At 43.8% G+C, this 20,143-nt stretch overlaps 1 protein-coding gene across 1 annotated transcript; it reads left to right on the top strand.

The window, feature by feature from the left end:
- Positions 1 to 1,437: 1,437 nt before the first annotated feature.
- Positions 1,438 to 12,057, top strand: REDIC1 (regulator of DNA class I crossover intermediates 1). Its single transcript, XM_088533248.1, has 12 exons — positions 1,438 to 1,461; positions 1,663 to 1,801; positions 2,501 to 2,633; positions 3,339 to 3,405; positions 4,529 to 4,729; positions 5,883 to 5,989; positions 8,042 to 8,574; positions 8,797 to 8,869; positions 9,623 to 9,683; positions 10,099 to 10,165; positions 10,883 to 10,965; positions 11,533 to 12,057. The coding sequence occupies exons 1-12, from the start codon at positions 1,438 to 1,440 to the stop codon at positions 12,055 to 12,057; spliced, it is 2,013 nt and encodes a 670-aa protein (XP_088389374.1).
- The last annotated feature ends 8,086 nt before the right edge of the window (positions 12,058 to 20,143 follow it).

The raw sequence follows: 20,143 nt of genomic DNA, 5'->3' as shown, positions 1-20,143 counted from the left end.
CAGCTAACCTAACATATATACAGCTCTTTCCTGGGCTACTTAAAGGAATGTTAGGTTCATTTGAGTACCTGATTTTGACATTCAAGTGAATAGTCCAACTTAGTCATACTAACTGAATCTGTAAGTGAACTAATAGAATCAAATTCTACTAGGATTAGTGGAATCAAACTTATCGCTCGGGCAGCAGGAGACATTTCAAATAGCAGTAAGAGGAGATAGTTACAACTGTAGGAAGATAGGTCCCTGGATGCTGGGAAGAAAAGAGGGCAATGTTAAGGACAGTCACTAAGGCTGCTGCCACCCAGTGCCCAGAGTAGATGCATGGACACACACAGAAGGAAAAACAAGATTATAGTGTGAAACCAGTCTCTGAAACGAAAATTATCTACCTAAAAGATTGAGGGAGCAACCAGTAGCTCCCATAACTTGTCCTCATCACTTTTCCAGTCCCTTGGGGGCACGTAAGTCATCAAAATACCCATTTTCTCAGCAATTCACTGGTGTCAGTCATCCTGTTTATTTTACAGCTCTGTAATTTGTTTTTGTGGAGGAGAAGAAACAGGAAAGTATCAGAGACAGGTTTGTGTTTTAGTAATTTAGAGGTGATAAGAAGAAAGTACCTGGGGCATTGAAAGAACTCAGGTGTCTTTTAGAGGATGTGGGCTCCAAAGCAATGCGGATATTGAAGTATTAGTTTGTACACAAGCTGAATTTAACTGATTGCAGATATACTTATTACCTGAAGAATATGCATTTTCCTCAGATAGTAATGTCCTAGAGTGCTAAAAATTGTGATCTGGTACTTTATACTGGAAAATAGCTACTAAAGAGCATGTTGGATTTATCAATTATACATAAAATGCAAGATTAATCCCTCATCATGAGAGGAATTACATTTTGGAGAAAAGCTAGGATTTTTATTTGTTTGTTCTGGCCTTTAGTTTTCCATAGCCTTTAGTTTTCCATGTCTTCTTGTGGTTAAAATGAGGAAGTCACATTGTTTGTTTGTCCATTTGCTAGCTTCCAACAAAATGAAAATTCTGCTCCTTGCATGGTTACTAGTGGTGTTTTAGGGTTAGACAGAATCATTTGCCCGATATATTCCAAGTCTTTGTCATTTTACTTTTTGTTTCTTGCAACATAGGCCTTCAAAGTCCCAGTAATAGAGTTTTTTCTTCTTTACTTTTTTATGTTTTTTTTGTTGTTGTTCACAAGACTCTTTTCTCCACCAAAGAAGACACATAGCCCTGTGTATGTAACCTTACTGATCTGGTTACTAGCTCATAAGCTGCCTCAAAAGCTCAAGTTGAAATTTTAAAGACTGTTTCCTTGAAGGATTTTGGCATGTATTTTATTTTAAAGAAACATTTTCAATGAATTTATAAAAAGGTTGAGGCATAAGAGTTTACAGACTATGTTTTTGGCGTCAAGAGAACAATGATTTGTTTTGAAGATGAACAAGTAATATTAGTGCTGTCTTCTTCAGGATAATCAAAATTAAATAATAGTAGAGGAGTGAATTTGGAGAGATTTAATTAGGTGCTTTCATTATTAGAAATTTTCTGCTAATTCTTGCATGCTCATTTTAAAAGTATCATATATCCTGCTCAAGAGCTGTATGGCTTCTATCAAAACGTTTACTCTCTCTTTTGAAAATTATAGGAATTCTTTGAGAAGAAGAAACTTAAATCAAAGATGAAGCTTTTAGAAGCATCCTCCTCTCCTAAAAGTTCAGCAGTCAGTTTAGATCTCCTCAATCTATATGTTGTTAACCAAATATCAACGAAAAAGGACAATGCTGGTGAGTTTAATGTACAAATGGTCTGACTTCACAATTAACAAATCAGTTATTCTTAGCTATTACTGCTATTATTTGGGTTCTTTGTACTCTTCTATTGGATTATAAGGCATTGCTCAAATATCTTCTTATATTTAGAAATAGGAAACAAAAGTCAAAAGAATGACTACAAAAAATCAGAACATAAGAGGAACTAGATAACATTGACTATTGCCTACTTCCCCTTTAAAACCGTGCACACTTATGCAAATTCCCCATTTTATTTATTTTATCCTGTATCCATTTCTTTTTGCCTTCACATTTAAATATTCCATTCTGCTTCCTGTCTCATATCTTCATCTGGAGTGGTCTATCAATTCTCGTACCCAGAATATCTTTCTTAAAATCCTTAATTATGCTCTAATGAAACCCTCTAGGCAGCCTTAGTTCAAACTCTTTTGCTTTTCAACATATGCCTAAGCCAGAGTGTGGCAAAAATACTGTCCTATATTCAGGAAGAATAGAAGGTGCATGAGGGGGTCAACAGAGCGTTGTCTGCACACTGTAGTCAGCAGTAAATTATCTTACCCTATAATGCCACTTAAAGTAGGGCTTTTGCATTGCTAATAACAAAGCAAAATATATGTATAGTTTTAAACTGACCATGAGGCCTAAAAACTTTCTGCAAACCCAAAGCTGATCTTGCAAATGTTTTAATTGCAGAGAACGTGAGGAAACCAGTCCACGTTGACATGAGTGGAGGTTTAAACATACCTGTTAAAAGACACAACCTAGAACTTCCCGTGTCACCACCACGCACCCAATATACATCAAACTTAGATGACATCCAGAACAGGTACTTCTGTAAAACAAGCCGTGTATTTATAGATAGACGTAGTGAAGTTCTGAAAGGTAGGTTTTGTGATGCTCTTTCATCTGATTTCTAAAAAGTTAAAAGGAGTGACCACTGCAGTGCTGGAGCAAATACAACTACTACTTCACATGGAGAGAATGGCTGATACGAAGTTGGTCACTGCCTTTGGTAGCAAGCTGGACAAAGTGGGTACTCAGGCTCTGCTCTTTGCCTGTGCTCATATGTTTCTTGCCTTGGAAAGGATTGAAAAAACATATATTTGCAGTAGTAAATATACATGAATATACTAATCTAAGATAAAGAACTTTCACAACCATTCCTTAAGTTCCTGTGATACTCTATGAGAGTAAAAATGTTTTAAATAAAAAACTATACATGAAGCTCAGAGACTCTAAAAAATGTATTTCTTTATCATGTCAGATCCTGTAGATGCTACGTTACTGCCACAGAGATGGCTTTTCAAACAGCATTTTCCATTTTCACTGTGTTCCCACCCAAACGTAGTTACCCTTAAGTGACTGACTCACAGCCTGACTGCTCAGAACCTCTTAAAAAAAGGCCTTTTATTAAAATGCCTGAAAAAATATTTCCAAAATATTTGGAAATTAATATTGTACTTAGATTTATTTTATTTCATACATTTTATATCATAATTTTCATAGATTTTTTAAAAATTCATTTTCCAAGGTTGCAAAAACAAGTAATGGACAGCAGAAGGCAGCATCTTTCAGAGAAAGCAAAATACCAGAATAATGTAAGTTTTTTGTTCTCACTGGTTCCAAGCTAAAAATATACAACAGCCATATTTTTTTCAAAGTGTGTGATTTTTTTCGAAGAATGATTACATCTCATGTGTACTGAAACACATGAACTCTTCCTATTTAAGGCTATATTCAGATGTTATTTGCTGGCCCTGTTTTGCACTTGTTACTGTTATTTCTTGATTATTTCTTGAAAGCCTCACCTTGTTTTAGGCATTTTCCAAAATACTTAAGAATATCTACACTCTAAGCTGGCCACAGTGGGCAGAGATTATGGGAAAGAGCAGTAGGGCAATTGAAAACCATGTGCATTAGAGTTTGGTGAAATGCGAGCGGCACAGACAGAAAATGAGTCTCTGAGAAGGACTTAATACTATGTCCATATCTTCATGGGTACCACTGGGAAGTTTATACAGGACTTTTCACAGTTGAAAAGCTTTCTGCAGGTGGAATTCAGGCTTTCTTTATGACATATCCCGCTATTGTATTAAAAAAAGTACTCAGCTTAGTAAACCTGTTAGAAACGCTTTCAGTTTACATCACTCAGAGGTGCTTAGAGCTCTGTTGTATCTGCTGCCTGCACCAGAGAAACCCTCAGGAGATGAGGCTTGCAAAATAAATTAAATCAGCCTTGTTCTCCAGTGCCCTGGCCCATCATGTTGTCAAACCATGTTTTGTGGAGTAAGAAAGATAGATGTTTCTAGTATTAGAAGATCCCTTTTTTCAGCAAGAAATAAATATTTTATACTGAGAAGTTTGTCTGTCCCATGTATTTTACCAAGATCCCCATGAGCTGCCACTACATTTTTGATATTATACTCAGTCAGTTTTCATTTATTATTCTTTTCCCCTCTTGGTTGAAGGTCTAGAGGCAATTTTTCAGATACAGCATGGCCAAAAGTACTGGATCGAAATGGCAGCTAAGTTTGTCTCCAGCCTCCACTTGCAATTTTGGTGAAAAAAGTCATATCGGAATACATGAATTTTTTTTCTTTCATTCTTTCATATGTGCGAAGAGATGTAAAAGATAATGAAAGGTCTGATTACTTTGAACTTTATACTTGCATGAGAACAGTCTTAGATAAATGAAATATCCTTTTGCTCTTTTTTATCTAGTTATCACAAGTTACGGAGTTAACTTATGCTGACTCTAGCATGGGACATGAAGATGACCCTGCAGCAGCCCTTAGTGCTGGCCCACTGTCATCTTCAGTTTTTTGGTCTTCTAACTGTACACAGTCTTCAAAAGAAAATTTCAACACAAACTTAATGTGGAACTCTTGGGAGCAGTCCTATGAAGAGAAGCAGGAAAAACAGGTTTGATGATAGATATTTTTCTTTTTAGTAGTATTGGTATAAAATAACTTTTTTTTTTTTCTTGGTGGGACTGGACAATTAAGGTAATGATCAAGATAATTGTAAATGGTCAATTCTAAATATAGCTTTCTGCCATATATGATTAATTAGGTGTTATATGATGCCAGGTGGTCACTGTGACCTAATTTGCAATCAAACTAGGAACTTAATGAAGGTTATTTGTTCTAAGTTATATTTTTCTTCTTTTTTATCTTTCTTCTTCTTCTTTTTTTTTTTTTTTTTGGTTCCTCTCAGGCTTCTTAAAAGAATCAGCATTGGGAAAATATAGCAAATATAAAGGGATTCTCCTCATACACTTTTTAAGAAAATATATTATTTGTATGGAAATAATAATAGTTTTTAAACTCTGTGTGTATCACCGGTGGTATTTTAAAATCTTGAGGTGAGGAAAGGGTACTTGAGAGCTACAGAAAAGCAGATGTTGGCTTATTCAGGAAATATGTAGGCAAGTAGTCACAGAAGGCCTGAGGGACACAGGAGCTTAAGAAAGATGGTTGTTCTTCATGGCCACCCTTTTCAGGACACAAAAACGAACCACCACAAAGTGATGGAAAACAAGGAGGCCCAAGAGGGCAACCAGGCTGCATGGGGAACTCCCCAGGAGCTCAAATACAAGAAGGAAGTGTGGAAGCAGAGATTGTTTCCACAGAAAATCTGTTTGTATAGAAAATAAATAAATATATTGTCACAAAAGTGGTTAAGCATCAAGAAAGGTCATCCAAAGATCGCTGTCCTTGGAAATCTTCAGACTCAGGCCCTGAACAACTTGGTGTAACTTGGCAGCTGGCTCTGCTTTGAGCAGGAGGTTGTGCTAGAGACACACACTAGAGTGCTAGAGACTTTGCACACAAAATTGTTCTGGGATCTTTAGTGCAACTTCAGTAAGTTTGTCATTCAGTGTTTTTGCAGAAGTATATGCATGGAATAGGCATTTTGCAAACTGATTCAGTTGTGTGTTTTGGGGGGCTTTACAACAAAGGTGTAAAGAAGTAAAAAGGTTAAAAGAATCTTGTGTGCAGACAGTATTTTAATGGTCAAAACACTGTAAATATTGCAATCATGCACGGTCCGACAGCTTGTACCATTCTCTCAGGAAGGAGATATTTCTGATCAAGACCCTTGGATGCTGAAAACCCCAAGCCAGTGCATTTTCAAGCAGTCTGATACAGAACTTCAGGAACTGTTCAAGCCATTGAATAGGTAGGCAGTGGTTTTCATTAGCAAGAGGAAAAAAAGGTCCATTTGAATAAGAAAATTGCTAAGATCATCTGAAACTTATTGGTACTTGATTTTTCAAGTAGCTGCTCCTCAATTCGCTGCTCCTGAAATGGAAATTGAGACTACATAGGAGGAGTGAACATATCAAGATACTTTTAAATTTGCCAAAATGGAGCAAAATGTGATTTTTAGAAAGGCATTTCAAAGCAAGATGCAATTTTTGTAGTGTCACAAGTAAGAAGGTGTTACTGAATTCACTCACTGAGAAAAGCTTTATTTACCGAGAGGCCAGTGAGAGGTGGCTGCCCCTGCTCTCATTAGTTCTGTTCACTATTGTAAGTGCGTTTCTGGTGACCTTGATGCTGCATGGTCTGAGCGACTTTTCCATCTGTGTTGTTTGCATTTGGGCTTCCAGGAGCAAAATATTTGTTTTTCTTCCTGTATTTAAATGATTCTACTACAGTGTTTCAAGTATTTGGTTCAGTAACACTTTTATGAGAACATACACTTTAATTTTTAAAAGAAGCAGCAGAAATCTAGAATTATTTTCCTTTTTAAAGTGCTGATCTTTTTAATCAACAGAGGGTTCAGAACCAGACAAGTTCATAGCAAACATTTAATTTCAGTGATTTTCCTAATTTTCCTCCAGTTTTTAATTCCTTAAGCCTATGTGCAATTGCTCTCCATTTCTAGCTTTGGCTGGCAACCATCACACATCATTTTGCTGTTCCTGAAGTGCTCACAGCCTGTTTGCCTGGGGAGCCAGGAGACCGATGAGCCCATGCTGCACTCACCACCTGACAACTGAACAGGCCCATCAGTTTTAGCCATATGAAATGTCTCTGTCTTCTCTGAGCTTCTCCTAGTCCTCTCCAGCAAAACCTAACAGGAGGAAAACATTCACCTTTCCAACTGTTCTTCAGCTCCATTTCTGCGGATATTTCTTGTTTTCAGCCAAGATCCTCACAAATTCTTTTACCTCAATAGCTGTCCTTTCTAGGAGTCTTTCACTGAATGTGAAAAGCAAAGAATATTTTTATATAATAATTTAATGTAATTGTAACATACTGCTGATTTTGTGATGAAAGTATATACGTGAGAGTTGTGGCCCCTCAAGTTTATTAAGTATTACCTACTATATTTTGAGGTCATTTAGAAATATCAGATACTTTTTTAGTGTGAATAGTGTTTAAGCTATTTCCTCATTTACTATTCATTTCTACTTAGCTTTAATAAATGATCAGCTAAACTGAAGAGCCTCTGCATCGCTTCACAAAATGTTTTTTACCTTCCTAATTTAGACAATGTGTCCAAGTTTCTCCAAAAACAAACCAAAACAAACAAACAAACAAAGAGCTCTAGCATGTTTAGTCTTAAAAAAAATTGTTTTATGGGGTTTTCTGTAAGTAGAGGACACTAATTTCTATTTAAGTTATCTAGGCTTTTTATTTACTTCTAAGTATTTGCTGATTGGGACATCATGGAATTTTTCTCTTGGAATAATTTTCCAGACTACATAAAACAGGAAAAAAATATGCTGAATTAAAATTCCTGACCTCGGGTACAAGTGGAAGACACTTTGCTGAAGAGAACACAAGCTAAACAATATATGAATTTATTATGGACTTGCAGTACAGCAGTGAACTAAACAGAAGCAGCTGCCTTGTGCTTTATTTATTTTTGCTTCCAAAATGGGCTCCTTTGGTCAGTTGAGTGGAGCAGCAGTGACATACTGTGGCTGATTTTATAAAGCACAGTTCCTTACTGAGGAGGAAGTGCTCCATGTCTTGGTATTTTTCAGAGATATTCTAAAAACAAAGCCCCTTTTAAAGCAACTTTTCTATAAAATGGAAATAAAATACATTTTTTTTCAGTTGAAATAACATACATTTGGGACAGAAGCTATGTGACACACAGTAAAAGGGAAATCTTTGATATTTTTAACATCAAATTGATCATCTGTTGTGTTAACAGTTTAGTATTTTGCTTATTTATGTACTCAGACAGCTGATTTTCCTTTTCTCATCCACAAAGGCCAGACTATACGAATTCTGCCAGCAAAAATCCAGTGATAATGACCAGTAAAGAACCAGAAAGTATCGAAAGAATAAATGAGCCTTTTTTTAGTGTTGTGAAAGAACCCGCAGAACTGGTACCTCCCCAAGATGAACGTCATTGTTCCTTCCTGACAATGTTTGAAGATGAGAGCCAGCCAGACCATAATAATCTCTCCACGATGCATTTTAATCCTTTCGTTAACCAAAGCAGTACTGCCAATCTTTTCACTGGTCCTGATGACAGAAACCAAATGACCGACAGAAGTTTTACTTACGATACTGGGGAGGTTCATCCTGCAATTAATGCAAAAGGAGGCTCTATAGACAGACACCTTAAAGGCATTTTCACAGCTCCAGAACAGGTTTTATTTAACAGTAACTGTATCTCAAGTGCAAGCTACAAGGAAAACAGAGAACCTTATAAAACCTGTCTGCAGGCCTATCACGAGAGACAATACTACTTGGCACCCTCTGAAAACAGAGAAGAACCTGCAAAACTTGAGAAACATGGTAAGTGACAGTAGCTTAAGGACATAAAGGCTGTGGTTTCTCCTCCTTTTAAAGACTGATGGATTTTGTAAACAAAAATATGTCTACCCTGACTGAAAAAGTGTCATGAATTTTGGGACTCCAGTAATTGAAAGAGAGATCCCATTAATAAAAGGTTGATAGAAACATTTAATTTTAAAAGTTTTTGCATTTTTAAAATCAAGGTTTACTTCTTGGTTTTAGAGGCATTCACTTACCACCACAGTCAGCAGATTAACTTAAACGAAGATTTGCAGAGCCACTCAAGAAAAAAGAGGTGAGTGTCATAAAAACCGTCAATCTAATAACTAGTGATAAGTACGGAGACTTACAATGATAGTGATAAGTACAGGGAGAAATCCTGGCCAGCTGAATAGGAAGGCAAAATTCTAAATAATACTACTCAGTGCAAAAAAAAAAAAATAATAATATGAATAAACTGGCATGAATGTAAGCCCCGTGCACCATGGTTTGTCTCTCAGTGATCAGTAGAGACTCCTTCCTGAGACAGTTTTGAGAGCCTGAGGTTAAGCTGTTGCTCTGACTTGTCCTCTAAAAGATCCTGACTCCTTCCACTGACTGTAGATGAAGTCTAGAGAAGCTGCTTGCCCTGGACTAAAGCCAGTGTGTGTGTGTGTGTGCCCCGCATTTTATATCAAGACAGTTTTGTTAAATTTGCTGCTCCATAACTTTTTCCATTTTACAAAGCTCCACCATCTTCAATCATTTCACATTATATTTTAGATTTCTAGAGTAAGTGGAAGATTGTAGAAGTAGTGAAGATGGGAATAAGAAAAGATTTGTGGTGTTATATGTCAGGATTCAGCAATAAGTCCAGTCATCTCAGTAGTGGAAAGCTTTTTGTAATTACAGAAGACAAAAAATAAGCTCACAAATAACAACAATGCATGATTTAATACAGTACTGAAAATGTGTTGCAAGATCTGTACAGTAATGAATTTAATTCAAAAAGCAAATAAAAGTACAGTGGAAAACATTTACCAAAGAACTGTATGTTTGCCTCCCTCAGTGACAAGAAGAATGTGAAAGAATCAGCTTGGAGACAGGGACAGCTCTTTGGATTTGAAGAGGTAACTTTTTAAAGAAACGTATTTTGTGTTATCTAACACCAGAGTGTTTGCATCATTTATTGCATGGGAAGAGGGATATTTGCACCATTTACAAACTGAATTTAACTTATCTGAATTAACTTTTTGGAAGCTTCTCTTCCTTCATTGTTTGTTCAGGGAGTCCAAGAGGAGCAACTTCTAGTTACATAGTTCAAGTAGCACTTACAGGTCGTTTATTTAAATACTTTTATTCACAACTAAGTTGATGCCTAAAATAGGTTATTTCAGTTACCGTTTGCCCTTAAGATCAGATTTTGCACTGTGGTCTCAGCAGTGACTTCCTTTATGTAACACAGAAACTGAATATTCTTGACTTACCGTGAGCTGCTGATGCAGTTGAACCTTTGCTATTAATATTTTTACTTATTTTTAAAAGTTTGCAACTGTGCAAGAGAAGGAGTATAAGTCTGGAGTGAGTCCAAAACTTCATGAGCTGAAGAGAGGTTAGTACCAGTTATACATTATAAAATCAAAAATCAGAATTTTTACCCACATATAAAACCAAAAAAGTTACTTTTAAAGCCGGGGAGAAGTGTTTTCATCTTTTTAGGATGTTAGATTTGATGAGCGCTTGTATATTTGATTCATGCAGCGCAGGATAAGGAAGACTAGCATTATTGGATAGCTAAGAACTATCTGTATCTGCTTTTCTTTGAAAACATAAATTCAGGTTAGCCATTCTCTGGTGAGTATTATCCACATCTTTGTCATTGTCGCATTTCTCCCAAGACCATCCCCTAACTCTAAGAGCAGGGCTAACTGCTAAAAAGGAACCCACTAGAGAGGTCAGAAGAGCTGATCTGATCACCCAGACCCGCCGCACTGGCATCTGCTCTGCTCCTCCGTAGCTGTGAGGATGAGCAGCTGGCTGCATTTCAGAGCAGAAGATTCCTGAGGGATCCCCAAGACGAAAACGTGGCCCCAGGCCACATAGCGTGTGTGTTGCCTGATGGGTGCCAGGAGTTTGCAGCGTTGCCTCGGTGCCCTGGCCCTTGGCGCTCCTCCTTCCTCCGCACAGGCAGTGCGGTCAGCGCTGTGCAGGGCCGCGGGCAGCACCACTAACACTTCAGAGCAGCCGCAGTTTAATCCTGCCTGCCCCGTGTCAGAGAGGTCCATGTTTTGGTGAGTAACTTTCCTTTCAGTGTGAGCTCTTCTTTCAGACATGGAGTCCTCGCCGAGCAGCCGGTCCCCCAGTTACTCCCCTAGGCAGACGGAGAGCTGCTTCAGCTCCAGCCCTGACCTGGTGAGTTCTTCATGGGCTCGCAAGGGTTCTCCCAATGCTATTGGCAGCCTGAGGACAGATTAAGTTGGAATCTTATTTATAGCTTTGTTTATAGAAGGCTGTGTTGTGTGAGGAAAACAAGAAGCAATTAGCTGTAACTGTAGTGTAACAGGTATGTGGCCTGGTGCCTTGCTAATAGTAGACTCCATGGAATTACAGTATTGGAATTACAATAACGTGCATGTCGGAAGATGCTAAGCCAGCCTCTGCTCTTGTCGGTGCTGTATAGCTGCCCTGCATGGCATGCCAGCAAGGGAGGAGAATATTTTTAACATATTTTTAGCTATTTTTAACACATAAAGGCCACAACTTAAGAATATAAAATATGGGTAAGAACATCCGTCCACCTTAGCCACTTTGTCCCTGACAAAACAGGGACATAGCGCATCCTTATGTAAAGAATAGACACAGATAAACAAAAAATAAACAAGACAGTCCTGGTCAGACATTTCAGGAATGGAATAAACTTCTAGGTCTTAGTTATGGAATTATTGTAACAGCTGCATTGACACAGTTCTGCCCAAACAGTCTGAAGAGGAGGACGCAGCTGGGAAGAAGGAGTGTCTCGGCGCACAGCCCTGGCAGATAGGCAAAGCCAGTCTCACCACAGTGGAGCCCCGCAGGAGCTCTCCGTCCGGAACGGTGCCGCTCCACCCTGGCACGAGTTTGGCTATGGAAGAAGCCAACCACCTCCAGCGGCAAGACCCTATTTCAGCAGCCGCGGGGGAGGGAAGTGAAGACCCCGTCGCTCCGCCCGAGAGCAGCTCCTCACACGCAGCCCCGCGGAGGGAGCAGGCCGCGCGCAGAGCGAGCCGAGACGTGTGCTCGCAGACGGAGCGCTCCGGGTCGCCGGTGCAAAAGGTGCACGTGGGCACCCAGTGCGGGAGCCCGCGGGTCGGTGCCTGCCCCGGCGCCCTCGGCCTCCCGCCTCCCAGCCCCGCTGGAGGGCACAAAGCGGCAGCGCTGCCACTTGCAGCGAGAGCCGCGGCGCCCGAGTACCTCAGTGTGGCGAGCGCGCCGCCTGCGAGGCGCCCGGCCGCCTCCACGGCGTGAGGCAGCGAGCGGCCGCACGGCTGCGGGGCCTTCACATGTGGGGAAGGGACAGCTGAAGTTCTGTCCTGTGCCCAGTACAGTTCGTTTAGTTGGTTTATGTGGATTTTTTTCACTTTGGGTAGGCAAGGTATTTTTGTTAGTTGTTTACTTACAATTTATTATTGCCTATGGATCTCTATCTATCAACTAACATACTATGGATCTATATCTGCCAACTAATATACCTATGGATTACTAGCAATGTCAAACTGCTAATACGGGATTTACAACAGCTTATTTATAAAAAAAACCCTTAGGAATTAGAATTGCTCTCTCACCATAGACCTATAAGACTTCAGCAGTTTGAGCATGACCTTGCTTTTCTTGAGGGTGATGGGAAGATTCTGTTTGGCTTTGGAAGACATTTGAAATGGTCTTTGCTTCAGAGCTGTTGTCTGATTCTTACCTGTTTTAATACACAAACTAACCTATAGCGTACATCTGTACAATAGAATAAAATGTAATTTTAAAAGAACTAATTTATTAATTTTTACAGAAACTCCTGAATGTGCAAGCTTTGTTCCACAGCAGATCTATTGAATCGTTATCTGGCTGTTAATACAGACTGATCTTTTCTGTGTTTCTGTGTCTTGCTTGCAGATTAAAAATGCAAAATGATTTCTTCTTAAGTCCAGTATTTATGTAAAACTACAAATATCACCAAATTAAAGTTTCTGGACAATGCTTTTTCTGGGTTGGATTTTTTCCTTTTAAAACATCTAGGAAAGCTGCCAGGGAGTCTTCTGTGTATATATCACATATATGTATTTCCACATCTGTAGTGTGCAGCGATCCCATTTGGACAAAACAGGCTCAGTCCAGAACTGCATTAGAGACCTGGCTTGACGGGCAGGAGACTTTCTCCTGTAGGGTTGATTTGCTGGGGTTTCTGCCTTGGTGACGCTGTTAAAAAAATTACTGCTCCTATTTCTACAGTGTCTTTCATTTCTGTATTTTGTTATAAAAGGCCTCGGGGATGAGGGTCTGTACATGAGCCAGCAGAACAGACTCTTTGCCAGGCCTGAGCCCCACTCACACCATCAAACTAGGCAAACTAGGGGCTCTTTTCTGACGTGTTTCATTTTTGGTGGTAAGGGGTAAATAGCTTGCAGGTTTATGCCAACCTCTTATTTTTAAAAATAGCATCCCTCAGAAATTTCAGTGGGTTTTTGTGCCTCTGGAGGCAATAATATTGTCTTTTATATAAAAATTACATCCACGGGAGGCAATTGGAATGGCCAGACTTCCAAAATACGTAACTACCACTCAGCCGATTCACTGCCCAGCTCTCAGGCCTGGTACGAGCGCATTTTTTTTGCATTGCCACAATTTGCCATCAGAGCAAGTGCCCTAGTCACTTCCTTAGCTGAACTGACACTGATCATTATCCTCACAGCGGGTGTAATGTGCCTGGGTGATACTTTGGATTTGCCACGAATCCCGCTTGGATGGCGGGTGCTGGCCCTGGAACGCTGTGCTGAGCTCCGAGCTCCCTCCGGCTGCTGCCCCCTGCCGTGGCGCAGGCCAGTGGCGGCTACACCTAAAAGCTCTTGCACCATATATTTTATTTTTGAGTTTTGGAGTTAGCTGGATAATGTTGAATTCCTGGGACTTCTTAATTTCATTCAGTTTTAGAATAAACCGAGCCACTGAAATGCCAACAAACACCTTTAGGGCAGGGTAGGATCAACCTCTGCTCCCAGGAAACTGCAAGGCCGGGAGGATGGATACCCAAACCATGAAGCGAGACCTGACAGCATCGTGAGGATCCATGTGGATGTGGGTGGTTTTAAATTAAGTAATGCCGCTCCATTAAATTAGCTCCAATAGAGCTGCTATAATTTAGAGCCTTTCAGCTTATAACAGCCTTTCAGATAACAGCTTATTTCCTGCGCTGCACTTAAGCCACTCTATGGAAGCCCTCAAATTCTTTCCAGCTGTAGCTGGAGTTCAGTCGAGGTTGCACAGCCCCCCGGTAAGGACTAAAATTACACAGCCAAGCTCCAGACACGCGTTATCTGCCTGCCTGTGTCTAAGAGTTGCATACGTGTCCATAGTGTACATAATTCTCTACCAGGAATGTGTCCATCAAAGCACATAGCCACGTTCCAAGGCCTTTGGATGGCAATGTATCAAATCCAATTAATTTTTTTTTTGGCCTCTAGTCACTAAATGGCTCAAAAGAAAGACATTTATCTTTGTAGTGTGTGTCCTAGCAATGATAATAAATAAGGCAGCTCGGTCTCTTTAGCCACTGGATAAATTTTAAGGCACCTGCATAAGCAGAGACCCTCCTTTTTCATCCAAATTTGTCATCCTGGAAGGGAGATAATCCTCTGCGGAGGTCACAGAGGTGCAGGGAGCTTTAACAGTGGATGGTGAGAATCAATTATAACCCGAATTTTCCTCAGGAAAATGACTAAAGGATACCTGTAATTAAGCAAAACAGGGAGCATTCTAGTGCTGGCGCTTGAACTTTTCTTAATATAGATAGAAAGAAAGAGTTTCTTATTGAAAATGTTACCTTAGGCTTTGGGCAGGAGCACTGCACGTTTTGAAGTGCACATTGGCAACCTTCTCTTCCTATAAAACCAGATCTAATTACAGCTCCTGCAAAACAAGGACTCGGCCAAGCCACAGAACATCCTCTCAGTCCGGTGGCAGGTAAAGCTGGAATTATTGTACCAAGAGCCTCAACGAACTTTGTAGAAATCCTTTTTCATTTTCGTCAAGGATTATCATTGTGGGAAATGAAAAGCTTAAGTCTTCACACAGCTGATAATTTCTCAGGTGGAAACTGTTTGTGAATTGGCTTTTTAAGAGTTTTAGCAGAAAGTTGATTTAGAAAGGATCACGCTTCCTAGAAAAAACAGTATTAACACTCTGCAACCAAATTATCATCTATTTGCAAAAGCAAATGCCCTTTCTGCTGCTCTTCTTCAGTCTCATGACTGAACCCTGCACAGGTTCATGTGAGGCTGCAGTCCCCGTTACGGGATCTCCTTCAAGGCTGGGGGGCCTGAGCTGCAGGAAGGTCTCGGGGTGCACGAGCACCTGAGCACTGACTCGCTCCAGCCCTCTCCTTCCTGCCGCAGCAGTGCTCATTCACACCCCGCACCTACGTGGTGCTCAGCGCCGTGTTCGCCGCTTGGCCCAGTGGCCCCTAGTTTGGAGTGCACCAGGCCTCCGTTCTTGGCCTGCGGAGCCTGAGGAGAGCCCGGCAGTGCCATTAGTTGTGTTCAGGACAGGCTGGGCAGCCACGTCCCAGCAGCCGCGGGTGCCGCCAGCTCCCCTCAGCAGCAGCTCAGCTTGCGGTCCTGGGGCACAGTGCCCGCAGCGGCTCTGCTCACCCATCGCCAGGACTTCATGAGCCCCGAGACGCCCGTGTCCTTCCGCAGAGCAAGGTGACACAATCGGCCACATTTGTAGTTAGGATGAGTCCTTCCACCCCTGCCTATAGGAGGCCTGAAGTGCCTCCTATAGCTCTGTGCTTTCTGCTCCTGCTTTGGAGGAGCTACCTAAGCCTCCACATTCCCTTTGCTCCACCATGAAGCAGCAGCTGATGGGAAGAGCGGGACTGAGCAGCAGACAGTAGAGCGTGGTTCCCAAGAGCTGCCAAAAAAATACATATATTTTTAAAAGAACAATCCTACAAATACCTGAGTACTAGTGAAAAAAAAAAAAGACTTGTAGAGAGAGATTAAGCCATTCAATCTGTTTTCATCAAAAGGAGATCAAAAGGAAACTTGATTACTGTGGCATGGGGAGTACATAGAGGCACTAACGGGCTCTAAGTCGGCTGACCTAAGGGCCCTCTTGGCCTCCCAAAGTGCTCCCCATTGCAGAGATCACTGCGCTCCCTGCTGCAGAGGTCCCCACACTTCCCATTGCAGAGATCCCTGTGCTCCCCCATGCAGAGGTCCCCGTGCTCCCCGCTGCAGAGGTCCCCACGCTCCCCATTGCAGAGATCCCTGCGGTCCCCGTTGCAAACGTCCCCGTTGCAGAGGTCCCCGTTCTCCCTGCTGCAGAGATCCCTGCGCTCCCCAATGCAGAGGTCCCCAATGCAGAGGTCCCCGTGCTCCCTGTTGCAGAAGTCCCCACGCTCCCCGTGGCAGAGGTCCCTGCGCTCGCCGTTGCAGAGGTCCCCCCGTTCCCCATTGCAGAGATCCCTGCGCTCCCCCCTGCAGAGGTCCCCGTGCTCCCTGCTGCAGAGGTCCCTGCGGTCCCCATTGCAGAGGTCCCCAATGCAGAGGTCCCCGTGCTCCCTGTTGCAGAAGTCCCCACGCTCCCCGTGGCAGAGGTCCCTACGCTCGCCGTTGCAGAGGTCCCCCCGTTCCCCATTGCAGAGATCCCTGCGCTCCCCCCTGCAGAGGTCCCCGTGCTCCCTGCTGCAGAGGTCCCTGCGGTCCCCATTGCAGAGGTCCCCAATGCAGAGGTCCCCGTGCTCCCTGTTGCAGAAGTCCCCACGCTCCCCATGGCAGAGGTCCCCACGCTCCCCGTGGCAGAGGTCCCCACGCTCCCCGTGGCAGAGGTCCCTGCGCTCGCCGTTGCAGAGGTCCCCCTGCTTCCCATTGCAGAGGTCCTCACGCTCCCTGTTGCAGAGGTCCCCATGTTCCCTGTGGCAGAGGCCCCCCCCCTCCCCGTGGCAGTGGTCCCCGTGCTCTCTCCCGGCCGTTCCGCAGGCCGTTCCCTGCAGGCCGTTCTCTGCTCCCTCCCTCGGAGGCTGCGGGATTTGCCCTTGTTCCCTTGGCAACCCGGTCCTGCAGAGCTCCCGTAGCAGCCTCGGTACCTCAGTACCAGCTTTCGCTAATCCAGGCCCCCGCCCTGAGGCTGCGTGTGCGCCTCTACCCACCCCACTGATGTGCCCCAAAATCCTCGCTGCCTCTCCAGACACGGACCCCCCCCACCTGCACCATCCCCCTTCACCGTCTTTGATGAAATGAAAGCAAGTGCAAAACCTCCCTCAAAGGGAATGGCCATGTGGTTGACAGCTTTGCTGAAAGGGGGCTTCATTTTTCTTCCTTGCCTCTCAGGGCGGGAACAGCCCCTCTCTTCTGTGTGCACAAAGCTGCGCCCACTGCATTCCTGTTTCCCTGGCAAATCTGCTCCCAAGCGGAGCCGGCGTGACCCAAACCCCACAGGGAGCACGGGTGCTGGGCTACAGATGGGAAGTTCTTCGGACCAGGTCTTGCATGGATCTGCGTGTTTTCTAAGACGTGATCCTTTTCTAATGAGGAGTCCACATAGCAGGGCTTGTTTAGAGGCCTTTCCTCTACACGGTCCATTTTAATGCTGCGATAAAATACACCTAAGCCCGTCCCTGTGCGGTGATGAGGTCTACTAGCTCATCGCAGGGCTGTGCTGAACATTTTTAACTCTTACTCATGCAGTGTGTTTCTTACTGATCCATAAAACACACCTGGCTTTATTTTTCCCCCAGCATTATGAATTCTCTTAGCACACTCATGAGATATGAAAGCACCAACAACCAGACGTGCCAGGTGAGGAAAGGTCTGAGTCATGCAGAACACGGATGGGTGTTTTTCCTCCTCCAGAAACTCAGACCTGGAGGTCTCCTGGAAAATGCTTCAGCTGAACAGGCCCCTTCCTCCTTAGTTTTTCTAAGGAGATTTGTTGACTACTTCTGTCAGGATCAAGATGCAGAAAACACATCTGGTAGCACAGCAGTTAACCCTCGAACAGGCAAAAGCTTCCCAAATGCCAGCTCAGTGCAGCGCTTCGCTGTTGGTTACAGGTAGGCTCTGCTCTGCCAGACGAGGCACTTCTGAACCACACGAGTGAAATCCTGCCCTGGAGACCAGGTAACAACAGCGCGACGTGGGGAACCGACGTGGAGAACGTATTTGTTCCCCCATGGCGTTGCCTTGGTTCCTTGAGCAGCCCCCACGCCGTGTTCGGGTTAACTTACCTGTGAGCATGGGGGTGGAGGTGCCTTTATTCATTTTGGCTCAGGGCATTTGCTGGATGTGCACCTGCGGCAGGGGAAGGATGGGAGCGGGACCGCCGGGGGGCCGGGACAGGGATGTGTTTCAGGGGTTGTTACTGACAAACCTCTTAAAATGCCCCAACATGACACAGGAGGCACCTTGGGATCAAAGCACCGCCCAGCACTGGTGCCTAGGGGTATTGATCTGAGGACACTCACATCCCTCTCAGAAGATTTGGGGCAAATGCACTGCCTGCAGCTTAGTTCTGCAAGTGTCAGGATCCCCGCAGCAGATACGTCCATCAGTAACTGCTCTGTGACAGCAGCTGGAGCAGGAGGAACGGGAAGAAGCAGGAAACGGGCTGCTTGACAGCGGAGTTGCCACCTCTCATTCCTCCCCACGGCTGCTGTGTGATGTTGGTGACAAGCAGCCAAACAGCAGCCATTGGTCGCATTTGTGAGCACTAGCAAGCAGCCCGAAGAGCTCGGCCTGTCAGCGCAGAACAGCTGCCTCTCCACAGCCCTGAGAGGAGCGTCACAGGCCGTTGGGCTCTCAGTGGCAGCGCTGTCACGGGTTGGAGCGCTCCGACAGAGTCCGAGGTGATCCTGGATCTCCTGGTGATCTCGCATGGGTATCAGAGGGAGCAGCAGGACCCGTTTCCACCCAGCTGGGTATCCCACAGGAACGGCAGGGTTGGCGCTGCGAGGGGTGCACGCGCTGCCGCCCCGTGTGTGGCCACGGCCCAGAGCTCCTCTAACACACACAGCCCTCCCACCTCACTGCGGCGCCCACCCCACGTGTGGCCACGGCCCAGAGCTCCTCTAACGCACACAGCCCTTCCACCTCACCGTGGCGCTCACATCTCCTGCCGCCCCACATGGTGGCAGTGGCAGTCACAGTCACGCTCAGACCCTCGTCCCGGCCGAGGAAAAGTGGCGTTGGAGGAGTGGGAGGGCGGCAAGGAGAGCTTCTGTGCCAGGGCGGCCTCACAGGGCTGCATTCAGGTCTTTAACTGAATCCTCCAAGAACGAAGAGAAATTTGTCAGTTTTTAAAGGACTGCCATCACCCCAACACACTCTCTGGGTTGAAACACACTACTCACAACCATTCCTCTCATTCATTCACTTATTTCATGCCTACAAAAGGCCATTTTATGCTCCTGCCCTACTTTAGTTCATTTTGCTGGGCTATGGCATTTTTCAGCTCTGAAAGGTGACCTGAGCATGAGAATAAATAAAAGCCCGGGAAAGACTCTGTAATTAACTATCTCACCTTTTATTTTGTTCATTTACACTTCTGGCACTGACAATTTTTTGAAGATATTTTTATGTAAAGACCAAACTTCAGTAAAGCAATCAGAACAGAAGTCCATTAAATAATTTTACATCACTTATGTTTCAGAAAATGTACAACACTTTCATATATTATAGGCTCGACTGGCTGCAGAAGGAAATGGCACATATTTGACGTTGTTAAGAAATAACTTGAACGGACAATTTGATAACTGGTTTTACCAAAACCTGCTTTGTGCTAATAATGTAACATGCACCCAGGGATTAGAGTGGGCCCGACGGCTTCATATGCCTGTTATTATCAAAAACAAAAGTACTGCTACAGATTTGGTCCCCAATAATGTTTCAAATATTCTACACAGAATTTATCCCAGGAAGATCCAGGTCGGGGTTTTGCAGGGGTGAACGATTCCAGACGCAGAGCTGATGTGTGACTAGTGCCAGTTCCCAGCTACGCCCGAACGCGCAGGACACTCGAGCGCAGGAAGGTTTCCAACGCATGGACAGTCCTGCCGAGTCCCTGGGCGCTACTCAAGTGCCTGAAGCTGAGCAGAGGCCGCAGCCTGCGGCGCTGGGAGCGGCTCCTTCTGCCCCCGCTGGGGACCCGTCCCGCAACGCGACGCTCCTCCTGTGGGAGGATGTTCGCTCCCCTCCAAGGTCTGCGGAAAGCGCAAGGCAGCAAGAGAAACTTGCCTTTATCGGAACACTTCATAAACTGATGTTTCATTTACAAGTAAATGCATGTTATGGATAACTGTCACTCAGCAGTGCTCACCTTCGTATTTGTATGAATACGAGAAAACATC

Source organism: Tinamus guttatus, unplaced genomic scaffold (assembly GCF_059628265.1).
Source record: "Tinamus guttatus ecotype Peru unplaced genomic scaffold, ASM5962826v1 Tinamus_guttatus_pri_ptg000489l, whole genome shotgun sequence".
Classification (NCBI taxonomy): domain Eukaryota; kingdom Metazoa; phylum Chordata; class Aves; order Tinamiformes; family Tinamidae; genus Tinamus; species Tinamus guttatus.
The sequence above is the reverse complement of the archived record's forward strand: the minus strand, read 5'-3'. Positions and strand labels throughout refer to the sequence as shown.

What these genes read in the sequence shown, in the direction of transcription:
- REDIC1 (XM_088533248.1), top strand. Translation starts at nt 1,438, where the DNA reads ATGATTTGTTTTGAAGATGAACAA. An exon ending in AGCTCTTTGGATTTGAAGAG is followed by an intron (nt 9,684 to 10,098) that starts GTAACTTTTTAA and finishes TATTTTTAAAAG; the next exon opens with TTTGCAACTGTGCAAGAGAA. An exon ending in ACTTCATGAGCTGAAGAGAG is followed by an intron (nt 10,166 to 10,882) that starts GTTAGTACCAGT and finishes CTCTTCTTTCAG; the next exon opens with ACATGGAGTCCTCGCCGAGC.